The 17563-nt window shown below is 41.6% G+C and overlaps 2 protein-coding genes across 10 annotated transcripts in view; one reads left to right on the top strand and one right to left on the bottom strand.

Annotated features, from left to right (window-relative positions):
• Positions 1-14971, top strand: part of kcnh1a (potassium voltage-gated channel, subfamily H (eag-related), member 1a) — a 46971-nt gene extending 32000 nt beyond the window's left edge. For 4 of the 8 annotated variants that reach the window (XM_054798438.1, XM_054798445.1, XM_054798444.1 and 1 more), the window contains 4 exons: positions 836-1088; positions 3732-3928; positions 5516-12896; positions 12985-14971. In XM_054798438.1, coding sequence (XP_054654413.1) covers positions 836-1088; positions 3732-3928; positions 5516-6376 — 1311 coding nt within the window. In that variant the 3' untranslated portion in view covers positions 6377-12896; positions 12985-14971. Of the gene's footprint in view, positions 1-835; positions 1089-3731; positions 3929-5515; positions 12956-12984 lie in introns of those variants that run through there. The other 4 variants (XM_054798441.1, XM_054798440.1, XM_054798439.1 and 1 more) reach the window with 4 other exon arrangements.
• The window catches only part of hhat (hedgehog acyltransferase), a 28495-nt gene continuing 18847 nt past the window's right edge, over positions 7916-17563 (bottom strand). For both annotated transcript variants that reach the window (XM_054798459.1, XM_054798460.1), the window contains one exon: positions 7916-12874. In XM_054798459.1, coding sequence (XP_054654434.1) covers positions 12789-12874 — 86 coding nt within the window. In that variant the 3' untranslated portion in view covers positions 7916-12788. The remainder of the gene's footprint in view (positions 12875-17563) is intronic.

Genomic DNA, 17563 nt, shown 5'->3' with positions numbered 1-17563 from the left:
AAAAATTTTGCCTCGGCTTTCGTACACGGTCTGATTTTTTTTTTTTGTACATCGTTGCATGTCATAACTTGTCCGTTTGCCCTGTACCAGTGGAGTGCCCAAGCAAATCACCCTATGCATTTTCTAATGCGTGCGACTGCTAAATAACCCGCCATGGGGCCAAAGATAAGTGCTTTGATAAAGAAGGTGAGAAACGCAATTGAATTTGATCTTGTCAGGATGTACAAGAGGTCCGCATCAACAAGTTCCATCTATTCTTCATTTATAATTATTTTGCATCATTTTCTACATGTAAAACTATAATTTTTCTCTAAAAAGTCAATTTTTTGTTAATAGTTTTGGGTGTCTGGAACGAACTCATTACATTTACATTATTTACTATGGGAAAGACATTCTGGTTTTCATCAACATTTTTGTGAAGAATGAATAACGAAGGCAGCTAAACCTTTACTGTACTGTGTTCACATGTTCAATTAATACTTGACTTACATTTTGACCTAAGTCGTGTCTAACAATGCAGGGGTTGAGTGTGGTCTTACATGGACACTACAACTAAAGGCTCTAAAAATGGCATCTAAATCCTTCTTTGACATTCATCTTCAAAGAGATCACTTTTTAAAAGGCAGAGCGTGCTGTGACAGCCCGACGTCCTGTTGCTTAGGCGGACTTCAACAGCGCAGACACTCAGCAGGTGTTTGCAGTCCCGTCATGTAGTTACGGAGAATCCACTTAGTCATTTTCGTTGTCAGACAGCAACATGATCTGGTTTTTACATACTGTAAATATTCCACGCACGTACAATCTCCTATTTCATTTTGCCGTTTTTTCGTTCCAGGTGCTGCAGATTTGCCCCAAGGACATGAGAGCAGACATCTGCGTCCATCTCAACCGGAAGGTGTTCAAAGAGCACCCGGCCTTCCGACTGGCCAGTGACGGCTGTCTGCGGGCGCTGGCCATGGAGTTCCAGACAATCCACTGCGCGCCCGGCGACCTGATCTACCACGCCGGAGAAAGCGTGGACAGCCTGTGTTTCGTGGTGTCAGGGTCGCTGGAGGTCATTCAGGATGACGAAGTGGTGGCCATTCTAGGTCAGTTGGACTCTTCTACCATTTTATACTATTTTTCAGCAATTTTAAGTAAGTGTCAGTGTCCCGAAATCTAGCCTTGTTCCTGGAATTTATTTGAAGTGCTTTTGGTAAGCTCTACTGTGTCTGTAGCGTGTGCCTCCAAGGGGCGCTATTGTGCACTTTAGCCACCTTTTACGTATACACTGAAACTATGAACTTGTCTAATGTAATAGATGCCATATCACTTACAACAGGGTCTTTTTTTGTTGGCCTGCGACACAATAGAAAAATATAATTTAACAAGAAGACATTTTACAAGAATAAAGTCAAAATATTAAGTGGAAAAAATGTGTTATTCAATGAGAAAATGTTGTAATTTACAAGAATAACGTAATAATATGAGGAAAAAATAACATCATTTTAGTAGCATAAAGCTGAAATATTAAATTAAATAAATTAAAAGTTGTAATATGATGAAAAACAAACAAAACCACAAGTAAAGTTTTCCAGAAATTACGTTACGCAAAAAGTTATGTTACAAGACTAAAGTTCAAATATTATGAGGAATGTAGTTATGATTATGAGAAGAAAATTTACAAGAAGAAAGATTAAAAAAAACAAAAAAACCCCACCAGAAATGAAAAAAAAAACCAGCTCTAATTTTAAGAGAATAGTCAAAATATCAAGAAAAAAGCCAGATTCCCAAAAGGAAAAAAAGCCACAATTTTAAGAGAATAAACTTGTAATACTATGAAGAAAAAAAAACATTTTAGTAGCATGAAGTTGAAATATTGAAGAAAAAAGATTTTAGTTTTAAGTCATAATATTCTGAAAAAAACAACTAATTAAGTTATAATTTTTGAAAAAATTTGTTACGAGAATTAAGTTAAAATATAATGGAAATACAGTCATAAGTAGCAGAAGAAAATTTACAAGAAGAAAGTTAAAGTAGTTGGAAAATAAATAAAAAAACAGCTCTAATTTTAAGAGAATAGAAAAAAGCTTGATTCCCAACAGGAAAAAAAGCCGCAATTTTAAGAGAATAAACTCGTAGTATTATGAGGAAATAATAACGTCATTTTAGTAGCATGAAGATGAAATATTAAAGAAAAAATATTAGATTTTTAAGTCGTAATATTCTGGGGGGAAAAAACAAAATGAATAAAGTAATAATTAATTATAATTTTTGAAAAAAGTTGTTACGAGAATAGAGTTAAAATATAAAGGGAATATAGTCATAATTATCAGAAGAAAATTTACAAGAAGAAAGTTAAAATACTTTGGGGGGGAAAAAATGTAATTTTAAGAGAATAAAGTCAAAATATTAAGACAAAAAAAGTCATATAAATGCTGCAATTTTACGAAAATAAACTTGTAATATTATGACGAAAAATAATGTAATTTTAGTGGCATAGAGTTTAAATATTAAACAAAAATTAATTTAAAAAAATAAGTCATATTAGCATGAGAAACAAACAAAATAAAGTTTTTGGAATTTTTTGGAAGTATTACGGGAATAAAGTCAAAATATTCTGAGAATAAAGTCGTAAAATGTACAAGGATTATTTAAGAAAATATTTTTGAAGAAAAAGAAAACACAGCAAAATGTGAAAAAAAAAAGAGCCACGGCCAAAGTTCGTACTAATAGTACGCTTTTTCACCTACAGTATATCACAAAGCTGACATTTTTTTCCAAAGTGTAGCAAATAAGTGAGGGAGATGATAGATTCTCGCATTCGGTGCTCATAAACAGGCTCTGAAACACATATTGCTGTGTGAGAGCATCATTAAAAAGTGACTTGTGCATAATAGGGGACCTTTTAGTGTGAAAGCAAATAGTTTCAGTTTTGTTTCATGAAGCGGTGCTGCAGTCCCCGATGCCCAAAAGTTGAAAAGACATCAGAAACCTTTGTGGTCACATTTCCAGCACTCAAGCTTTTCTTTTGGAGAATACTTCTTCCTTAAGCACCAATTTGGATGTTCCCAACTGCTATGAAAGCCGAGCAGCTTGTTGTTTTCGGAGCCATAAACTCACACAGTAGCTAGTCAGGGATCCTCCACGCTGTTGGTTTGAAGACACCGTTTGTCCTTTTTTTCTCAACGTTTGTCTCGGAAACCCAAGTTGAATACGTGCTTTATTCTGTTCTTCCACTTGGAAAGCATGAATGCATGTTCATGCAGTATATGTGAACCGGGCCGTGCCTTCATTCATCATTTTCCACTCCTTGCTTTCGTCGGCTGGCTTCAGTCCCAGCAGTCTGTTAGCAGGTTAAAACTTCATCAATCCCACCAAATGATTGATTCAGCCAGTAACGGATTGCCGTGCTGTAGTGCGGCAGTGGAGCTTTCTTGCCGTGGTGTGTTTCCAATAAGCCTCTCTCGGGTCTTTGGGAAAAGTCAATACAACTGTCAGGCAGATAGCGCGGACCCCCCGGCCTAGCCTGCAGTGATAAACAGGTTACTACTGTGGATCAAAATCTCATTAGCCTAATGGTGCTGCAGAACACAAGACAACATGCAGTATAATGAAACCCTGCAAGATAGAACATCTCGTTCCCTGGAGATGCTTGGGAAGGGGGGATGGATTTCTACCACTGAAGGCAAATCAGTCGCAAACTCCTGACTCCCTTGTCCCTCTGAAGACTTGTTTAACGTCTCCCGCAGGCAAAGGGGACGTATTTGGGGACGTCTTCTGGAAGGAGGTGACGCTCGCTCAGGCGTGCGCCAACGTCCGAGCTCTGACCTACTGTGACCTCCACGTCATCAAGCGTGACGCCCTGCAGAAGGTGCTCGAGTTCTACACGGCCTTCTCCAATCACTTCTCCCGCAATCTGCTGCTCACGTACAACCTGAGGAAAAGGGTGAGTGACCTCGCCAAGTGTCACGCGTCAAAGTCTGTTGAGTTAAAAACAAACGCAGAAAAAAACCCTCAGCAACTGGCAGGAGAGCCTACAACGGTAGACGTTGAACGTGCAGACGGGCAGTTGCATGAAATTGGCTCCGTATATTAAACCCCCCCCCCCCCCCCAACTCCTACACTTCACTCTGAATGGTACAGAAGCACAGTAGCGACCAGTCATTACCTCATTCATATTAAGGTCACCCTGCCCAAGAGAGCGCGACTGAGATTGAATTGCCGGCCTATGAAGAGGCAATCTCATCTGCTGCGGTGAAATAACTGTTGGCCGCGGTGCCGCACCGCGACACACTGCTGGGAAATCCCGAGCAAGATTGACTAAGCGCTGCCATATTGAGCTGAGCTTGTATCTGCAACCGGCGAAACCCCGAAGTCGACACACTTGACGGTCGAGCGGTTCAAGTAGCGAGGCTGACGAGGAAAATGGTTCGGGTTCCACACTTTATTTTGCAATTCCACGTCGTGTTCGGTGCGGTGAGTGGAACGCCCCCCCGCCCCCAGAGAGGAATGAAACGTGTCAGGTGGTTTATCCAGTTTTACCTGGAAGGAAGCGGCTCCTTGTGTTTAGGTCCCTGGTGCACCGCCTCTATCTCACTCATAAAGGCTTCTTATCAGTGCTCGACTGCTGGCTACTTCAATGTTATCAATGATATCTGACCCACGATACTTGTTTTCATACGCTGCACGGCGGAGGAAATAAGTATTTGATCCCCTGCTGAACAGTCAAGAATTCTTTTGGTCACTTTTTTGTGACAGAGAGAGAGACATTCATTCATTCATTGGCCACATCCGGCCCGCCAGAGCTTTCCACGTTTCACTGAGCACCTCGAACCTCGTTATATTACACCGAGACGCCAGTACATTGTGGATAAAACCATACACCACATGCTTCAAGAAGTCACCAGGTGACTTTTTTCCTCATCCAGTACCTACTGCTGCTGCCTGTTGTTCTCCGAATAGTATCACTTGATCAAGCCTTTGCTAACTTTACGCACTACAAAATAAGTAATACAAGTACGTATGATTTGGTGGTGTTGATATCGGATCAATTTCAGTATTGGCTGATATTCAAGGCTGCACTACCGGTATCGGATCGTAAGTGAAAAAGTTGTATTGGGAGACCCTTAACGATACAGTATGTGTTTGATTTAGGGCTGCAACTAAGGCCTTGTATGTTTTTGGCCCCGTGATGTTCATTGACAACTTCAAATGGTCCTGATTCGATTACATCAAAGTGTGCTGTGGTCTCAACTCCCTTGAGATCATTAACCGGCTGGCCCCTCACCTCAGAATCATCCTTACCCCACGAGGTGAAATCCAATTATCGCACCAACAGTGGTGTCTTCTTGTTGAAGGGGCACAGCTAATTTGTGTGCTTCAAGCGAACAAAACCAGTCAGAATTCTTCCTGTTTGGGATGAAAATACTCATTTGATACTCATTTCTTCCTATGGCTGCATGGACAACAACACACTGTTGCCTGAAAATGTTCCCTTCTTGTAAATCATGAGAGCGCTCACTTCTCCCTTCAGATGGTCTTCCGAAAAATCAGCGACGTGAAGCGAGAGGAAGAAGAGCGGCAGAGACGGAAAAACGAAGCGCCTCTGAATTTACCGCCAGACCACCCGGTGCGGAAGCTCTTCCAGCGCTTCCGGCAGCAGAGGGAGGCTCGCACTGCCACGGAGAAACCGAGCGAAGAGCACGACGTCGAAAAGGGGCCCGTCTACGTGGACGTGCCTAAAACGGCCATCATCACCACCAGCATCGTCACGGTAACGGAAAGCCCGGCCACGCCCTCGTCATCGGCGGCGCCATCGTCGTCATCACCCCCCAGCGGCGCCCCCGCTGACAAGTTGAAGCTGCAGGTGCCCGTCTCCCTGGTGGGGGGTCGGGTGGCGGAGTCAGGCAAAGTGGTTAAAGGTTGGGGGCGCTTCAAGGACTCCATGGCTAAACCCGACAACTGGAAGACGGTGTCCAAGGCGGAATCCATGGAGACTTTGCCCGAGCGGACCAAGGGTCATGAATCCCAGATGTCCCTGAAGAAGACGGACTCGTGTGACAGCGGCATCACCAAGAGCGATCTGCGCCTGGACAAAGTCAGCGACTTCCGTTTGACCCCGCAGGACCGAAGCCCCGTCCAGCCCCCCGAGACCAGACGCTCTTTCTACCCCATCCCCGAGCAAACGCTCCAAGCTTCGCTTCAGGAACTCAAGCTGGAACTGAAGGATGACCTGAAGAACCTGAACGTTCGAATGTCCGGCCTGGAGGCGCAGCTCAACGAAGCACTTCAGCTCCTCAAAGCGAGGACGCCCACCGCCAGCTCGCCGCAGCATCTCTTTGACATTTCCAGACCCACTTCGCCGGAAGTGGACAAGGAGGACATCTTCTCTTGAGAGTTACAGGAAGCATCCGGCGACATTTTGCTGTAAGCTCAGCTGGAATCCCGTAATGTCCAGATTACGCGGATAGCTGAGGCCGCAGACGAGGCGACACTCGACCGGCCTTGATGGCGGGCGACGAGGGGGGCTTCACGCCGAGAAGCCAGGGCGGAAGCTCCGGGGTGACACTCGCCAGCCGTTAATTTGTAGATACCAAATCCTCTTAACGGGAAAAACAGCGTCTTAGCGAGGTTTGAAAACGGCATGACTCCAACGTTGGTGTTCGATTCCTTGCATGTCACATGAAGTATATCGCGCCTCAGCTTGCAGATGCTGCGTGTTTGATTTAAGCGAGGCGGCTCTTTTGCGTTATTTCAGCGTAGCTGCAAAAGAGGACAGACGAGAGTTGCGCTGCCAGCCCGAGCGAGTGATGTACGCTCTTTTATTACGGCGCCGTTGAGGGCTCGTTATGAATTATACAACAGCAAACTCGGCAGACGTCTTCCGGCAAAAGCAGTTATTGTGATGAACGGCGGGGGAGATGCTTGATGAGGAACGGGGTGCGCTTTAAGCTAGCGTGACTTCTACACTCTCACATAGCATGAAAACCATGCATAACCAGACACGCTACAACTAATTTATATATGATGATGTATCGTTTACACCATTAATCTCACTGCAGAGTACAAATGGATATTTTTTTTCTGGGGTTGAAGGTTAATTATTTACATTTTTGTACCACTGGTTTGCATGCAGGCTTTATTGTAAAAAAAAAAAACCAACAAAAAACAAATCCTGTGGGATAAGTTGCATTATTCCATGGCAAGCTAATATGTTTGCAATGCAGGGGGCCACTTTTTGGTGGTTTCTATGTACATTTGGAGGAAATATGCCAACATAATGTGTGCATTCATTTCCATTGGACATTGCCTTCTGGTTTTAAATACTAATATATATATATATTAAAAAAGTTCATGATAAATTAAATCTCCACCCATAATTTATTTTGAGATTTTTTTAAATGCCAAAATATATTCCCAACTACTGTATATCAAAAAGCAAATTATTTTTTAAATGAAGGTTTTATCATTAAGAGTAAAATGCCCCTGTAATCACTTGAAAGGTATTTTATTCTGTCCACTCAAATAATAAAACAAAAAACATGTCTACAAATGAGTGAACTTGCTGTGTGTGGTGAATTTCACGGCTTGCTTTTTAAAACACGATGTTATCACAGCTCTTTGAAATACTGTACAGGTATGTGTCGAGTACATGACCGTGTATGGGACTTTTCATTCGTTGCACAATCCTGAAAAATGGAAGCAATAATTACGCATTTGGTGCTGTTCTTCATGTAGAGTGTAATCACATGACTGGAATGAACGGATAAAGTGCTTTACAGACGTCACATCGATCAGTAACGTAACCGTTTACATCCACACTGGTGATCATTGGAAAACAAACTACTGTAGTTACTGTAGAGTCCACTCTGCCTTTTTCTTTCTGTGTCAAAAAAAGCTCTGTTCTCATATTATTCATTATTCATATGGATCATTTCTTTTTTTTTTTTTACATGACTTATATTTTATCAGAAGAAGAGGCAGGCTGGGAAGGATGCAGCAGCAAAGAGGGAAAACGCTATCAAAAATTCAGCCGACTAAAAATAAAGAGACGGGCTTGTCATCAGAGGCGGGAAATGTTTGTGCGGGAGGAAAGTGGGTCTTTTAAAAATATCCGCTATTTCACACCTACATCAATGTAGAATGCAGGCGCTCACTATCGACAAACGCAAATGACACATTTCGGACTTCTTCTGTCACATACTGTGCAACTTTGAACAGTCATAAAAGGGAAGCTCGGCTTTTAACAGGAGCGTGTCAATATGGCACATGTTTAATCAGGCCTACGCACTGAGCCTATTTGAATTGATTATCTCGCAGCTCTAACGTGAGCCGTGGATTAATGTGTCGCTAATCTCATTAGGTACAAAGGAAGAAAGCTTTTTCAATGTCACACGCAACGCGGGAACACGGCTCGCTAATTGGCCCGCGCCGCAATTAGCTGATGACATGTGCGACCTCACATTTTACAGAGTGTGGCCCTCCCGCCTCTAAAACCACACAGATTATTGACGGAATCCTTTGATGCAGTCTTTATTAAATAGAGCGCGCACATAACTAGAAGGCGTACGCCTTCTCTACAGGGTTTCTGTGGGCCGTTAGGAAGGTTGAAGCCAGGGATGTCCAAACTTTTTCCAGCGAAGGATGGAAAATGAAAGGATGCAAGGGCCACTTTGATACTTTGTAAAGCAATGTAGATGTGCTAAGAAGTCATGTCAAGAAAAAATTGCATCTCAGCTTTGTCATACGGGTGAAAAAGCCTATTGTCCTGGTCTTTTTTCCATTTGAACTTTCTTCTTTAATAATCTTTGTACATTTTCTTTTGGTAATATTATGACTTTATTCTCATAATATAACTTTTTCCCCGTGCTAATTTTATTTTCCAAAAATGACAACTTTAATTTGTTTTTCTCATTACAACTTTTCTTTTCTTCTTCATTTTTCTACGACTTTTTTTGTCTTAATATTTTAACTTTATTCGAGGAAAATTACAGCTCCCTTCACCAACCCCCCGCTGCCGTTTGTGTGTGTGTGTGTTTTTTTTTTATTTTCCAACAATTTCAACTTTCTTCCTGTAAATTTTTCATGATTTGATTCCCATAACACTTTGGATTTTTCCACAAGGCAATTTTTCAAAATTTGAATTTGATTTGTTGTTTTTTTTGTTTCTCATAAAATAACAAAATAACCTCTTTTTTCCTTAATAAACTGAACTAAACTAAAGTTACATTATTTTTCCTCATAATATTAAGATGCTATTCTCGTAAAATAAAAAAAAATGTTCTCGTTAAATGACCATTTTTTTCTCTTAATATTTTGACTTTATTCTTGTAAAATTACTGCAGATTTTTTTCATTTTTGCATTTTTTTTTCGTTTTAATTTATAGTTTTAGAATGTGCTGCGGGCCAATGAAAAAACAGCAGCCGTCCGCAAATGGCCCTCCGGCCACACTTTGGACACCCTGGTCTAAGCAATACTGGACAGGCATGTGATTTGACTTAGTATCAGTCCTAACACTGTCCTCTAGAACGGCAGGAGAACCTCTAAGGTTGAGCACCGTCCATTCCAGGATGCTGGTCAGCTTTCAATTTGTTCCTGTTTTGCAACGATTGCTCTAATTATATTTAGCCAAAGCGCAAAGAGGACGGGGCGTTCAGCGGAAACAGGCGATAACTGCAGAGAGGCTATTATTTCCCAAATGTAAAAGGTCCTTTCTATAGAATAAGGTTTTGTTTTCTTTTTTTTTATTTTTTTTTTTACAGGAATAATGATTTGGCGTGCATGAGAAAGTGGAAAGGAAAACATAGCCCTTTTTGATCATCACTTATGAACAAAACGTAGCTGGCTTTGATCATCATTTATTAACAAGTATACTGCACAGCGGAGAAGCACCACAACCACTGTTGTAGTAGCGGTAGGGACCAACACGAAACTGACATTATTAAGTGCTTGATAGTGTTTCATAAAGCTGCCGGATGCTGACCATTCTTTTTTTCCCTTATATGAACAATAATGTGGAGTGCATGAGAAAAACATATCCCTCTTTGATCATCATAAACTGGAGATAACTGGAGAGAGGTTGTTACTGTATTTCCCAAATGTAAAAGGTCATTATTTAATTTTTTTTTTTTTTTTTACATGAATAATGATATGGAGTGCATGAGAAAGTGGAAAGGAAAACAGCTCTCTTTCATCATCATTTATGAACAAAACGTAGCTTGTGTTGCTCATCATTTATTAACAAGTATACTGCACAACGGAGCAGCACCCGGCTCTCATACCGGCAGATATTTGCATTTGTGGACCAAGCACCTGGCGACTACTTTTAGCATTTTACAATATGTTCTTATTGAGGTTGCCCCCTTTTTTTTGTGTAAAAGGCACAAAAAGCCAAAGAAAAAGCAGTAGTTATTTAGTTTACTGTAGTTTTGTAGTTGTTTCCCCCGGAAATTGAGGTCACATTCATGAATTGCAGGTCCTCAGTTGGAGTTGAGAGGTTTGTGAGTACATAAATACGGTACATCCTATACTGTATTTCTAAATATATAAACATACTGGCAGTTGTCTTTGCATGACCTCCGGCCCGTGACGTTAAGAAAGTGTTAGTCAGCAGGTTTTATTCTTTATTCTTATAAAGCCTCACACTTCGCTGCTCATTTAAGAGGATTGGCGGTCCACCGGCGCTGATCCCCCCCCCACACACCCAGCTCAGTGTCGCAGACGCGATCATCCCTACAGACGAGACGACGACAGAATCGGCTAATGGAAACTTATGCAGCGCTTTTTACGTCTATTGTGTGCTTTTCGCCGTCAGCTGCACGCGCAGACTGGAGAAGCATCACATCCTGTCATTTGCTGCCGCACCACAGCAAACCCCCCCACGCGGCATACGCTTACGCGAGTAAATGCCGCACCCCAAACAGTTGGTTAGGTGTCAAATTGCTGTTAGTGTGGTGTTATTACGCAACAGACGTGGCATCTGTAAAGCTGTAATTCAATATATGATATGTCCATATCGACATGTCGACCGACTCATCAAGTCCCGGTCCACCGTCGTCTTCTTATGACTAAAAAGCGCTTACATACATGGCCGGCTGTTTTTGTTGACATAAAACAAGACTTTTTTGTCAGTGGTTCTCAATTATTTTCTGTCATGCCCCCACTGAGGGACATGAATGTTTTTGCGCCGCCATGCAGTTGAAATAATACAGAGAAACTGATATTTATTTATATATTATTTAGCTGTATAGACTTACTGTAACTCGTGACGCATATTCAAGAGTCAAATTGTGTCAGTTTCATACATGAAAAGCAGCTTTTTCTGCAGAGAAGCAAATTCAAGCAGAGCGACGGTGGGGTCTGCTGGATGTCCCGACTCTGAACGGCTTCCGGTGTCGCGCCACATGGCTCAGCAACGCTAACCACTAGCTTGTTGCTTCGGCTGCCATTGTCAACTGCATTTGTGTGTACGTCACCTACATCACCTCTACGTCTACGTCACCTCTATCTTTGGCGATCACGTCGCAGATCCACCGCCAGACAAGCTCTGTGACAGTGTTAGCTGCCTGGATTTTTTGTCTCCGCTCCATTTCTGCACGTGTTTCGCCATTTTCCTCTCTCAACACACAATCCTCCTTCTTCGTAGACAATCTGTTGCTGCCGGTTGGAGGAAAAGAGAACTGTTGCCCCCTACTGGGACAGAAATACATTGCCTACAGGTCAGAAATTGGCACACAAGATGAGTAAGACTTTGATCCTGTTGCTCCGGCGAAAAGAAGCAAAAGACGTCTTTGGCATTGAAGGAGTCAATATTTTGACTTTATTCTTGTAAAATTACTGTTTTGTTTTTTTTTTAGTTTTCTTGTTAAATTACATTTTTAGAATGCACCACGGACAGCAAATGGCCCCCGGGCCGCACTTTGGACACGCATGTCCTAGGCAAAAGAAATGAAAAGAAAAGACGTATTATCAAAATTCCATGTTCAACATGTGACGCTGTAGCGTTTCCTACGTAGCATCCTCTAGCGCCTCTGTGGTTCTCTCTCGAGCATAAGCTTACATTTTTACACATCTTGTTAAAATCGGAGATCATCTGAGCGAGAGTTGGCTATGTTATCAGACACATTCATGTCAGATGTTTTGGGACACCCTATAAATCAGTACAGCTGTAATACGTGCTTCCGAGATCAAATCAAAGCAGATGTTTATTGCTGGTGGACAACGTGCTCCAATACGCCGAGGTAGATTATTTGTAAAATGTAAACTTTTTTGGGGGGATGCTCCTGATCTTGGAAGCTAACTGGTAGGAAATAGGTTTGCGGCAAAAAGAGCAATTAGTCTGTGCATTCCGGAGGATAAATGTCATCTATTAACAAGGAGCCCGGCGGCTCAGCTCAGAGTCTCGGCTAATGCATCTACTGATATTAGTGTCACCCAAATTACATGTGGAGGGGCAATAACGACACTCATTAAGCTAACGCTGGTGTGAGTGTAAACATCACATGTGCCTTTTTGTGGTTTTCCTCTGCAATAACACGGATTAACGGTACGTATTTTGTAAGTAAAATGATAAATGATGTATGTAGACACTGTTATGCATGTGCAGTAGTCATTTACTGTGTGCAGATAAAAAACAACAACAAAAAAACAAGCACTGACCCTCTAAGTCCCGCTGTGGGTCTGCTGCCGGCTTTTTGGGCAGCTTCCGTGGCCGCCGGCCAGGTTCCTAGTGTGGTTTTGGCCGCGCTGGTGTTTTATTTACAAGTTTGCAAGCATCTCGGCTTGCGTGTTGCAAAGTCAAGGTGACTCACGACGGGTGAGAAGTCCACTCCAGTCCGACCTGGGCGAAGCAGTAGAGGAAAGCCAGCATGGGCGGCGCCACGGTGGACCAGCCTGGTACCAAGGAGAGAGTGAGGTATGTTTGAGCAGCCTTGCAAAGTCATCTTCAGCGCATTGAGCAGCAATACTAATGAGTGTGTGTTGTTTTTGTCTTCTATTTATAGCAGCTGGAGCAGGTTAAGAGCGGCTGGCGTCCCTCCAGGAGCGTGCACCTGCACCCACAATACTTCCTCATCTCCTATTCTTCCCTCCTCATTCATTCAAGCACGCTCGTACGCTGCATGCACAGCTCCCTCAAAGCTCACCTGAGCTGAGACGAGCAGTTGCTATCTTTGTCGACACCCTGAACATTTTTTGGACCTGCAAATGAGTCGCCGCTGGGCCCTGCACGACCCCGAAGGAAGCCCCGCCGCGGTGCTAGGAGGACGCCTTGGCTCCTTGTCTTCACAAGTATGTAAGTTTCCAAACAACCTTCCAATTGCTTGGACTAGTGGCCTCCGCTCTTATACACGCCATGGTCATCCACTTAAATTAATAAACGCCGCACCTCAAATAGGTGCGTCTTTCACAGGAATAAAAGGAGTTAGCTGACATACTAAGTATGCAACACACACCACCTGTACAGCAAAAATGGCATCTGTAAAGCTGTAATTGGATAAATGAATAACTGTCTTATGTTGCGCACTTATTGGAATAATACGTTCATGTATGTCATGTCATCAAATATGATTTTTATTTATTTGTGGAAAAAATAGTGCATCTGTGATACAATATACAATAATATATCATCAACATTTTAAAAATACCATCCATCCATTATCTACAGTATGCCGCTTATCCTCATTAGGGTCGTGGGGGCATGCTGGAGCCTATCCCAGCTGACTTCAGGCAACAGGCGGGGTACACCCTGGACTGGTCGCCAGCCAATCGCAGAGCACATGTAGACAGTCATTATTTTAAAAACACATTTGTTGTTTTTGATTTTAAGTGTTTAAAAAAAATGTCAATTTTTTTTATTATATGTGAAAAAAAATCTATACAGTATATACCTTGCATTTCTATATAGAAAAGCAGTAAACACACAACCTCTAAGAGGTGTGCTCCTCTCTGCAGTTCAGTAAATAAAGGCCCCAGGCCACTTGATGAGAAACTGTGTTGATGATGTTTTGCTCATATTCCTTCTAGACGTCTTTGTCAGACTTTTTTCCCCCAGGGAAGAAGTACTATCTTATATTTTTATTATATTTTAATGACTTTTTAAGTGGGTGTCAGTATTTTTTTTATTTCATTTGTGAGGGGAAAAGTACTAAAATTAATCGTGATTAATCACCATTTCACACCATGTCTGCAATAATCCCGTTTGTGCTGTATTTTATTGAAAGAAAGATAAATGACAGGGCAGAATCCTATATATTTTGCTGCTGTAACATCTAAACGCGGGATAAATAAAGTACAACTAAGTAACAATGGATTCTTTCATAGCCGAACATTTCAATCAGACTTGAACTGTGCTATGAGCAATGAGACGCTGCGTTCAAAGACACCACGTCTTTTAAGTTGAATTCACATGTTTTGAGTGAATGTTCTGGGATTTCCGAGTACACTTAAATACAGCAAATTTCATCTATATATCACCGAATTCGATTCTTTTTTTTCCCCAAGCACTCTGACCATTGTTTGTGGAGTTATATGCACAAATGCTGAAAATGGTCCTATCTCGCAATGTTAAAGAATCCTTTAAAACAAATTCCTGGATCCGGACGGTGGAGCGGATCACCCCCAAATTTTAATCAGTTCTTCCATATCCCATTTCTGAAAATTCCTGAAAATTTCATCCAAATCCATTCAGAACTTCTCAAGTTGTTATGAACACAAACAGATAAACGCCGGCAAAAAAACTTTTGCGTTTTCCTAAAAAGCAACTCTTGAGTGAAGCCTTTGCTGCTGCTGCTTGTTGTCAAGCATGCGCCCCCTGCTGGTAAACATCTAAAACAATCCATTCGGTGCCTTCAAATTTTTTGATACACCCCAGATGATTTGAAATAGTTTCCATTGTGTAACACAGCGAGACTATGGAGTGTGAACAATTAAAAAACTGCTGCATTACGACATTATTTGTACACACAAACATTCAGTTCTCTTTAAATCAATAAAAAAAGTCTTTCTGATAATATGGAAAAGGTGAGTTGATCACCATTTAAATTTAAGTGAAATATATTGTGTTTAATTTGGCTACAATAATTTTCTTTCTATAAAGATATGATCCAAAACAGAGGTGCAGCATATCTAACCCTGCGTAACACACTGCACATCTGCTTGCTGTCTGCTAAACTGCTTCTATAAACTAAGATAAAACACATTAAAAGAGGTTAAAAGCACCTGTAAATGGGAAGGCATTATAATCCCACAAACCCTGGATAGGATTATAAAGTGTTGTGGTTATAGTACACCAATTTACAGTTTATAGACATCGGCGTGTGCCTTCTTTGCAACTTGTGAGCCGCTGATTTATGGCCATAACTGGCTAAACAATGTGGAAGAAAACTCACCTTCTTCCGGGGCTGCCATTTCATCATATTTGTAAACCAAAATGGACCAGCATTAAGATATTTTAGGAGAATGGAATGCGGAGTGGGAGAAATCCAGGGCGCAAGTCATGCTGCTGCCACTTCACATGTTCTCCAAGGGACGACGCCAAGCACAGTGCGGAGGTAAAAATATAGAAAATAATCATTTGCATTATTATAAAAATGCAAAGGCCTCCCTGTACCCATACCATGCAGCGCACCTCCACTAGATAGCAACTTGACAACATATAGATACAATAAAAGGTATGCATGCAGGTCAAACGGAATGATAAATGATAAAAACTAAAATTACAAGGTTCAATAATGTGCAACAATAATGAAAAATGCGCAGTTAAGTAAATACCACTGGCCACTATATGATACACGATGTTTTGCTCAACGGAGAGGCCACATCAAACCTGTATCCATTGCACACACACACGCACACACACACGATTGTGTTGTGTTGTTGTGGTCCACACCAACAGATGCCACAATGGGTCAAAGAAAACTAAATACCCAATTTCCCTCAGCTGATTGTTGCTGTGGCTTTAATCAAGCAGCTCTATAATTGCAGCTTTGGCGGCTTGATTATTAACACTTTTGACACCCGCTTGCAAGTCCAGACAGGAAAACTCACATGAAAAAGTAAATACAAATTCACCATCACAATAAAGTAGAGAGCGAAAAATACATAGAAAGGCATGGTTGTTTGTTAGATAGCCACTATGTATACCACCAGACATCCAACCGTTGGCTATGCCCAATTTAGCGCAGGAGATCCAAACTGTTTTTTATTGAAACAAAAAAAATGGAAAAATAACTGTCCAGCATATAGAACTTTGACATTTTGCAAAAATCGTGACATCATTAAGAATGAAAGACGGACATACCAATTGTGGGTTGGGGGGGTCGTACATTATAGCGATCTAATTTATCTTATTATGTATCATGTAAAACTAAGACATGAATAACATCAAATTAAAAGCACAAAATGAATGCAGACCCACCATCCACCAGTTCAAGTTCCAGCCAAGTTTTTCCAGAGAGATGATTACATCGCTGTTTGACGTGTGTGGTAAAGGCAGTGCGCTAACATGAATTAACTAACTTTAATTAAGTCATCAAAACTTACCTTTATGCATTCCCACAGAGTATATGTGAGGTATACGGAGTATAATATGAGGTGAAAGAAAGGTGAAAGAAAAATGGCATAAATGCAGTAGTAGTCTATCTGTGCGGCATGAGATAAAGTTAGCACACGCACAATGGACATGCGTCAAGTGAGACGGATGTAACAGAGAGAATCCGGCCACTTTTCAAAATAAAACATAAAAAAATGAAATAATGGAAATAATTTTTTTCCCCCTGTGTGGCCCGGTTCCAAATGACCCACGGCCCGGTACCGGGCCGCGGCCCGGGGGTTGGAGACCACTGCTTTACAGGACAAAAACTCACTAACTTGTGCTCTTTGGAGAAGACGTGTCGGCTCCAACCAACCACAGTGTCACCCTTGGTAAACACAACAGTCGCCTTTACATGACGTCATCCGTGTGCCCCACTCAGCAGGCATGAATAATCAATTCACACCAAATCAAACTGTTACGAGTTTAACGCCTTTATCATTAAAAGTGCCAAAAAACCCCAAAACAAACATTTTAAGCCTGCTTATTTCCTAGTATCGATTCAATCGATGACCTTTTAAACGATGTTAGATCAATATATGTCGTCCTGAATGGAAACTTTGCTGGACACAGATCGATGTCGTTGGATCATAGGAATATAAATCGATGCATCAATGTATCGATGAATCGCTACACCCCTAATGTCAAGTGACGTTATAAACACTCAAAATGTCAACATATTCTGCAGCACTATCAATGAAATGACAACAAATGTAAATAATAGATTCTGTTTAGTAATACGGGACATGGCTCCAACTGTAAACACTGTTAGTTGTACTCATAAGCAGGGGGGTTCAGAGGTCAATTCCACTGTGGCCATGACTGATTTAAAAACATTGATCTCCAGTTGATGAAGGCAGCCAAAACTCCGCCTCCTCGCTTAACGATGAACACGTCTGCTGCTGCCTCGTTTTATTGTTCTATTTTTAGCAGCCATATAAAACAGGCGTTTGACAGCAGCAGTGACGACGCTACTGATTGATCGGATTAAG

Source organism: Dunckerocampus dactyliophorus, chromosome 14, assembly GCF_027744805.1.
Source record: "Dunckerocampus dactyliophorus isolate RoL2022-P2 chromosome 14, RoL_Ddac_1.1, whole genome shotgun sequence".
NCBI lineage: Eukaryota > Metazoa > Chordata > Actinopteri > Syngnathiformes > Syngnathidae > Dunckerocampus > Dunckerocampus dactyliophorus.
The sequence above is the reverse complement of the archived record's forward strand: the minus strand, read 5'-3'. Positions and strand labels throughout refer to the sequence as shown.